This window comes from Bombus vosnesenskii, unplaced genomic scaffold (genome assembly GCF_011952255.1).
Source record: "Bombus vosnesenskii isolate JDL3184/JDL3185 unplaced genomic scaffold, Bvos_JDL3184-5_v1.1 scf7180000013319, whole genome shotgun sequence".
Classification (NCBI taxonomy): domain Eukaryota; kingdom Metazoa; phylum Arthropoda; class Insecta; order Hymenoptera; family Apidae; genus Bombus; species Bombus vosnesenskii.
In genome coordinates, this window is record NW_022882964.1 from 228,182 (window position 1) to 237,717 (window position 9,536).

Sequence of the window (9,536 nt, forward strand, 5' to 3'; positions counted from 1 at the left end):
AGGGAACGCGCCAAAATGGCTGCTCTCGAAATATTTTCAAGTCCTATCGATTATAAATACAAAAGTAAAATATGTTCTTTAAGCTTTCTCGTCGTACTATTTCTTATAGTTTTATCGTTGATTACCCCTTTTTTCATTATTTCGAACACAGGAGGTATATATTTTTTAACATTTTATTTTTACACGTAGTTATGTCAGTATATTTTAGCATAATTCGTAACATTCATAACTATGGTATCCTATTTTATGGCAGCGTAATTTATATTTTTATATTCTGTATTATATAGTTAACTAATATAATTTTCAGGTTACTCGTTGAAAAATCGTGTACTAATGGAGAAGCCTGATGTATCGTTTAACTACAAATATATTTTGTTAGCAAACAGAGATTACAGTATTAATCCTATAATTTGTTCAACTTCTAAAACATACAAGGATAACGAAATCAAGGATGACTGTATATTGATAAAGGTTTTATCTTTACTTTATTATAATGTAAAAGATACGAATTATTACATTGATATTTGTAAATTGTTGTTATCGTATATATATTTTGCATAAGAATTAATGAGAATGTAAAGATTTTAGGTTCGAGAAATAGATACAAATATGGATGGTAGAAAGGACATTTTAAAGTTTGAAGCACACTTTTATACCGACGAACCTATAAGATCTCTTAAACTTTTACTTTTCTTCAATTTCCAACTAAAGGTAAGACCGTACGTTTGTTATTTTGCTATCGTTTCTTCTTATCGCTATTGTATTATTCTTGCTTTGTTATTTATAAGCGACGATATTAATTCTGTTATAGCAGTTAGCGGAGACGACGATAGAATCCATTGCATATTTTACTCATACGTTAAACGAAGAGGCGCAGAAAGTATGTTTCTACGGTGACTTGATATTGCAACAAAAGAGCGTGATCACTAGCGAAGGTTTATATCAAACGTATAATCACAGTATAGAAATTGCTGACTATTCCATAGATGAATTACTTATGGAAAATTTTAAGAGGAAATGTAAGTGGTATTTTTCAATGTTATCCCTTACTAGAAAGAAGATACGGTAATAAAAATTTCTTTCAGTTGCAGCTAAAATAAGCGATAAATATGTAATGGAACAGTCGGGTTATTCGAGCGAAAACGTAGTAGTTATCCAAGGAGAACTAGTTTATAGGGATTATTTAATTCATTATCAACCTAGTATTTGGGAAGAATTGAAATGGATATGGGTTCAATATTTATCATGCTTTCTGGTATTTGCTTACGTAACTAAGCATGTGTTGGTTTTCTTATTTTCAAATCGATATTTAAATTGTTATATTATAAAACCGTGGAAGAGTAAATAGTATCTGCAAGAATAAGTAGAAGTATAATTTAATTTAATTTTAATTTTAAATTATTTTTATTTAATTGCGTTAAGCGAGTGAATGTTAAAAATACTGAAATTTACGACACATTAGTATCTATATATTATATCTTTTTATACGAGTGTTTTTTATAGCGTTTAAAAGTTCTTTAAAATATCAGGAGATGATAATTAATTTTATTGGTAAATTATCGCTACACGCTGAATTATCTACTACATTGCACTAGTCTAGATAAGATTTTTAATTTATGTACCATTTTCATGTTGTACTAAAAGGTTGACCAGTTACAATCTGCCCCTATGTAATCTAATATTTGCCAATATGATACGCGTGAATTGGATCGATATTAAGTTATTAAATTTACTTGCATTAAACAGGGCCGCAGATTGTATAAATTCGTAAGGCTATATAGCGAATAAATTATAATATTGTATAAATCGAATCACGCGTGATGGATTCTCAATTTTATTTATACCGTATAACTTGGTTGTAATACGGTAGCTTTATTATACAATGAAATTTGTTTTAAAGGAAAAATTAGGAATGCCGTGTACCATTTCATCGTGTCGTGCAAAGGATCAGAAATTTTGTTGCGCTTATTTTATCGTTTAGTTTTTTATGCAGTTCTATCATCTAATATGGTAGATCATTATCTTTCGTTGCGATCGACTTTTCTTGGATCGAATATATTTCCTTCTTGGATACTCGTTTCTTTTCTATAGATGATAGCTTAAGGTATCGCTAGAAAGCACTATACGGTTTATAACGCGGTTCCGCACGAATAAATATTTATCGATCGCGCTATATATTTTAAACACGCGTAAAACAATAACAAATGTATTTTAAAATTTGTAATCAATTAGAAACTTATCTAACTAACTATGTCTCTTAATTCGATCTAATTTATTACATAATAATTTCATTCACGCACGCACGCACGCATGCACGCACGCACGCGTAGAGGCGCGCTATAATAGTTAATAGTTGGTCTCGTATCGCGCATGATACCACGAATGATTACGGTAAAAAATAATTGAACGATTGGTAGGATAAAGTAGACGGGCATTATTTGATTAAAATAACATTTAGATTGTTGTACGGTATTTCTTATATGTTATAAAGAAGGCATCCTAATATGTTACTGCTTAATATTGCTATTCAGATGGAATTTATTATATTTTTGGAAATGGGTTTTTTTTATTTATCGTGAAACATAATGATATAATAATTGGATGAAATTTTTTACAGACAAGCTATTTATACAGACAAATTTTTCCGATTAATAAAAATGATAAAAAGAGTTATTTTTGAAAAGATAATGCTTCGTACTCGTTTGAAATTTTGAGACGTATCGATGTTCGTTCGTAACTTTCGTATAATGAATGGCGCTTCTTAAACCATATACAGCGTATGTGGGGTCGCGTAACAGATTTACTGGAAATGGTGAAAACTTGTACAACTGCCATACCACTATATACTATTGCCGTAGCAGTGAAACGACAATCGTCCGTGATTAAAGAATCGTGAAAAAATCACCGAGTAATTAATCGAGATAGGTGTAAAACATTATGTTTTTAAAAGATCGTATAAAAGGGATTTTGCTTGGAATGAAATAGGCTGAAACGCGCTTCTAACACTTTATACTAGGTATCTATCGCGAAACGACCTGTTATTCGTCATCGACGACGATTGGATCCGATGGAAATGATAAATCTCTTGGTAAATTCGGATTAGACGATTCGAAATCTCTATGGAAGGTATATAGGTGATAAGAAAGATACTATAGAGCGAGCGATTGATTAAAAGCGATGATAATAAAATAAAATGTGTAAAATGTAACAGCATAGTAAAATGTTGGGATAGGCTGGAAAATGTCGTAAAATATGAAAACAGTAATTAAAACAGACTGGACGATCGGAGCTAACGATATATAGTTGACAGAGTTGCTTTTCTCGTAATTTATTCGTCTTTTAACTGGTAAATTTTAAGATAAGTTTGAACTTTTCACGTAACATTTGAAAATTCGAAAGATGGTAATAAGGCGTTGGTCTGGATGAGGTTAAGAGACGGCCCTGGGCATGGTTGCTAGCAACCCTTCCGAACTACGCGCCCGGCCAGTTTCAACGAGGGTGGAGACTGCGCCGTGTTCCGTTGTCGTCTACGTACTGCGTCCGTGCGTGCTCTCGAGGCGAACGCATCGCGCCTCTTCTCTCCATTATTTATATACCACGGACGCGTTAGTAGATGACTAGCAAACGGTCGTCCAAACGGAATAACCGCTGATCGTAAAGGGAGAAAAGGGAGAAAAGGGTGAGTGGTGCAGTGTTGCAAACGACTCGTGTTAAATACTGTCTATATCTGTGCTGCTGCGGATGCTGGCGCGATATTTACCGAACCTTGTCTCGCACCAGCCTCTTTTTCCTACGCTACTCTCCTACGACGAACCTTCGTCTTTCTCTTCTTCTTCTATTAATTATTCCGCTAAAAAGATACTCGCGCTTTGGCAATATAGGAAACCTGTTTCTCCATCTATCAAAGAGTAACGAGTAATGTGACGTTATGAAACGAATCGTATACATGGTATCTCGTTTACACGTTGCTGAATGGAGTTGGTGGTTCTACCGTTTTACCACCATAGAGCGAGCACAGAGATTCGTGTGTCGTAGAAGGCGCGTTATCGCGCGTCGAGGTGCTAGCTCGTGTTGCAAGAAAATTCTTTTATACCGTTCCGGTTAGTTTGACTAATAATATAATAGTTTGTTTATTTATATTAATCGCCAACGATTATCGGCGGATATTAAATGTATTTATATCAAACGTATCTGTCCACCACGTTGTCATAAAAAATGTGCTTCGTTGTATCGCTTTCTTTTTTTAGGGAGACTTCAGAGACTCGAGAGATTTCAAATTGTTTACGTAAATCTACTAATTATTTGTTGTTTTGATAACGTAATGATAACACACGAGTCAGTCAGTTTACTTTTTCATAGGTATCGAGAAGAATTGTATTTTATATCGTTCTACTTTGCCGTTTGAAGCTTTTCAAAAGCTTTGACTTGGTATGTCGTTAAAAATTAGTAAAAATTGAGAGACTCGTGTATCGGAACGTGTATATGTGTGAAAATTATGGAAAAATGTAACGTATTCGTCGTTTCAGGTAATCACTTTTCATAGATAGACCGCGAATGTTTAATTACACGCACACACACACACACAAGTGTGTGAAACACGCAGAACGAATAATACGGACGTAACGTACGTACGAACGTAATACGGACAAAATATAGAGAATATTCAAAGTAGTGCTTTTGTCGTAACATTCGTAACGTTTAGCGGGTGAAACGAAGGTTGTGTTTATCGTTAGGTGGAAATTAGGTTGAAATAAGCGTTGTTTGTAACGACGCGAAGTTTCATAAAAATTCGCAGAGCAGTTGATGCTCTTATCGGGGTAGTATGAAACGAAACGGAAATCGAAATTTCAATGTTCGATCATACCTTCTTGACAAACTTTATCGCCCACCCATTTGAACGATAAACGATAAATTAAACTATATATTTTTAATCGTATCGATTCGTTTCAGAGATGGTGGAAATTTGACCAACAGAAAATTACGATTATAAATATTTAGCGTATCGTAAAACTGGCAGAACCATGTCTACGAGATCGAAGGAGAAGGTGGTGGCTGCTTTTCGAAAATTCTTTCGACCCTCGGAGAAGATCTCGGAGCAAGACGGAGCAAGCAGTTCGACGAGTTCTCCGTCCAGGAGGCTTCTGAGTCGACATCATCGCCCGGATGCGGTCACTCCTACCGATGCCGCATTGTCCGACAATCCCGGCGCTAGCAACTCTAATCATGCAAGTTGTTTCTTCAAGTCAAAAAAATCTACTGCTAATTCCACGCAGGTATTTTTCTTACTACTATGTGTCCATTTACTATGTGTACAGATGTATTCACAGACGTATCTTTTATATAGATCGTGTTCGTTATAGTCGAATAGTCGAATTTACGGACGCGGATCGAATTCAATATCGAAGATTCGCTTCATAATTGTCGATAAGACGGATAAGACAAGATGGATAAGACGGAGAGAAGTCTTTTGCAAATTTATTGGCAGACACACTCTGTTATTATAATTTGAATTTTTTCGCGTTTAATTTGACCGCGTTTAATCGAACCGTATAAAGCCGTAAAGCGAATAAACAATTTACGTTGCATATGACAGGTATTCCAACGAATACCAACACCAACACCAACACCAACACCAGACCACGTAGTCTGAAACGTAGAAGTAAATATGGTTTTGGATCGTTAGTTTCCCATTAATTTCTACGTCTTAGTAAGTGTGTTAGTAGCGTTGTTAATACAAATATTGTCACATGGCGCGTCGTTTTCGAGAAAATCGTTCGTTAGTTAGTAGAAATCGAATAGCTTTCGAGCGTTTTTTGTCGACAAGCTGTGTAATCGAAACGTGGTTAACGACGTTAAAATAAACGCTTGTTACGAACGTGAAATGACGAAACTTTGTCCGTAACTCGAGATTCGTTTCGTAATTTTAACGTTGTTTCAGGGAACGGTTGCAATGCCGATTAACAGAGTTCGCTTACGTCGTTTAATGAAGGAACTAAGCGAAATTCAGAGGACGCAGAATCGACTGGAGTCAACGTTCACCGCGGAGTTGGTAAACGACAATTTGTTCGAGTGGCACGTGAGACTGCACAAGATCGATCCGGAAAGTGAACTGGCCGCGGACATGAGGGAGCTCGATATACCTTACATACTTCTCCATATGGTGTTTCCCGAGAGTTTCCCGTTCGCTCCGCCTTTTATGCGCGTTATTTCGCCAAGAATCGAGAAAGGCTTCGTTATGGAAGGCGGCGCGATCTGTATGGAGCTTCTCACGCCCAGAGGATGGGCCAGTGCGTACACGATCGAAGCTGTTATCACGCAATTCGCGGCCAGCATCGTTAAAGGCCAGGTAAAATATCCTTTTCGATCTTCTTCGCGATCTTTCGCCGATTCCAAAGTTTCCAAAAGATCCGATACTTTGCGAACATGTACGCTTGATCGGATACGTTTTATTATAAAGGGACATACTCGTCGGGCAACCGTCGTGTTTGCCAACAGAAGTAACATGTAACTCGTAACAGGTCTGGGGGTATTCGTACACACCACCGTATATCGAAAGTACAGGCGAAAAACCAATATTTTGCGTCAGCTCGAGCAACCGTTTTGCGCGACACATTCGCACTATCTACTTTTATTCCTATTCTATTTCTTCGAAGGTTTGCCCATAAACGGAAGAACGTTGTTTCGCGTTCTTTTACTTACTCTCGACGTAGAAAAGTCTGACTTTTCGTAGGCCGAAGCGTCGAACGTATAAGATCAAACTTGGCGATATAATCGAGCAATGGAACGAATAGTTAGAGAATAAGGTGTCTCGTAGCTCGTGCGAATAACGCGATAGAGATTGCGGAGCACGCGGAGCAAAAGGAGACCGTGTACCTGAGGATGCTGGGAATAATCTCGAAGTGACTATCGGCAAAAGAAAGTTACAAAGCCAGAGTGAGTATTCTGCGCTGGCTCGAAAGAGATTAAGAATATACGGTAAGGAGCTGATAAATGTTTGATAGTGCGATTCTCTGCCAACATCGCTCGATACCATCGTCGTTTTTACGACAACAATGGAACAAAACGCTTCACGGACTTGAAAGAGATTTAGGGGATACGGAGAGACACTGGTAAATGGTCGTCATTTTTACGAAGAAAGGAAGGAACCCTTGTAGCTAGATTCGACGGATTAAGAAAAAAATGGTTATCGTTTAGACACGATAGAAAACCGAAAGCGCGAGTCTCCGTAACGGTGGAAAGAAATTGTAAAATCAAAGTGGCGAACCCCGTTTACCATCGATGGGATCCTAACTGGATTAAATTTAACCGTCAAAAAAACTGATAATCTGCTTGTTTGTCAAGTCGGCTAATCGTTATCGGTTAAATATATGTATATTAGGTGGTCCGAAAAGTTTCTTTCCCTTTTCTATTATTTTATCCATTTCGTTCTATCGAGATAAAGATCGCAACGTTCGATAGATTAGCTTTCACGTTTGTATAAAGATGCGTCGTTGTAAAAGACGTGTCTGTAAAAGAAAGACACTTTCCGGATAACCTAATATAATATAATATATATATATCTATATATCGGTTACGTGTTATAGTCATTAATTACATATTAATAATCTTCCTTGCGAGCTTTGCAAGATAATTCCCTGTGTATGTATAGAAAAATTTATTGGATAAACAATTACACACGCACACACACGCACGCGCACGTACAAACAAAACTATTTTATTCCGCAAACTACTTTTCAGGGCCGCGTAGCGAGAAAACCAAAGTCCAGCAAAGAATTTAACAGACGTTCCGCCGAAGAATCCTTCAGAAGTCTGGTAAAAACGCACGAGAAGTATGGTTGGGTTACGCCGCCGCTTACAGAAGGATAACTCTGCAGACGTTCCGAAGGAGCGGAAGACGTTGTCGTTATTTAAGAATTCATGCTCACAATCAACAGGTTTCGGACGTGACTTCGGTTTGTATCATTACGGCAAACATTCGATAATCGCGCACACGTAAAAACGATCCTATTCCTAGAAACTGAGATTTTGGACGTGCCAAATTTTTGACTCGTGATCGATAAAACCTTTACCAACACCTTTGTCACATTTTTCTGATTTGAACGACACCAAATACCATTTGGAGCGTAATTTGGAGCGTATTTGCTTACTTAGTAAATGATAATTAAATACATATCAAGAAGTAAATGTAATTCGAATTACATCGTGCGATTGGCTCATGGTGAAACTCGTAGAACCGTTCCGTTCTCTTTCAGTTCCATGATTTTTTTAATACGTTGTAAAGCGCCACATTTTTTGAGTATCCTTTTCCCACACATATAACAACCGTCCATCTCGCTTACTTTCCAAGATGTTACAAGCTACCGTTGTACACTCCGTTTCTGCTTATAATCGTGCGTTCTGTGCCAGCGTATACATCGCTATTGGATGTCGGTCGTTTACTTGGCGACGGTTCGATCGAAAGTACCAAGGCAAACCCAAACCCGATACATCCATGATATTCGCTTTTAATCGAGTTACAAATTATAACGGACGTTTCTTGCGTTCCTGCAGCCTTGCATATGCCCGTTGTGCAGCGGCAACGGACTTGCCATCTTTCTCAGCAAACGGAGGAATAATCGGCCGGCATCCGATACCGACGTGTACGCTGTCACAGACGCGTAATTAGAAACAGAAATACACTGTAGCGATACCTTACGATATCTTGGAAATAAAGGCGACACCTAAACGGTTATATATACGGAGAGGACGGATCGGTTCTACGAGTTTGTCGCACTCGTTTTAATCAGAGACATCTATCAAATACGTTGGCAAAAGTGTCATTAAGAAATGGCGAAAAACAATAAAGTTTCACGTTTGAATTAGCATAGCAACTACGGGAAACATCTTTCTGTACAATTATCGAATGCTTTCTGTACTTTCTTTTCCCGGAAACAATGTAACCGAGTTATAATCGCATTAAACGTTGCTTTTATAAATGACGGATAACGTGACACGTAGTTGAAAAAGCAAGGTGGAAACGGTAATGATAAAGCTCGAGATCTAGTTACGAAAACCAGTATTTTACCAATTCCATGTCGAATGGATTATCGGTAAAACCATTATGATCCTACTACGAGTAATAAACATAACCTAATGATAAATATTTTATAACTTTTACCTGGGTATCTAAATATATTTACAAATATTTTTGTTAACTTGTTACCAAAAAATGTCTCATCCAGCGAATTAGTTTCGTTCCATTGAAACGTAAGAATAAGAATTTAATGGTATAGAAGGAATGTGACATTCGTTACAATGATCGAGTAATTTCCGTTACCGCATAATACAAAATGTTTAATACAGCCATGTTATTTATATTTGTAACATCTACAGATTTTTTAAGCGAAAAAGAGAAAACGTAGTCCCTCGATCCTGTATTTCTTTGTTTCGACTCTCATTGCCTTGGACATGTGATGCTACAAACACCTGCATAAATTTTTATATCGCGTCGATTAACATTTGTAAAATAAAAAAAAAAAAAAAAAGAAAAGGGAAAG

General features: G+C 37.0%; 1 protein-coding gene across 1 annotated transcript; it reads left to right on the forward strand.

Annotated features, from left to right (window-relative positions):
* Positions 1-9,506, forward strand: LOC117235676 (transmembrane protein 231-like). The gene is made up of 8 exons (XM_033497935.1): positions 1-154; positions 308-471; positions 589-711; positions 812-1,019; positions 1,092-1,340; positions 4,999-5,273; positions 5,939-6,346; positions 7,738-9,506. The coding sequence occupies exons 1-8, from the start codon at positions 16-18 to the stop codon at positions 7,864-7,866; spliced, it is 1,695 nt and encodes a 564-aa protein (XP_033353826.1). The 5' UTR covers positions 1-15; the 3' UTR covers positions 7,867-9,506.
* Positions 9,507-9,536: the final 30 nt, after the last annotated feature.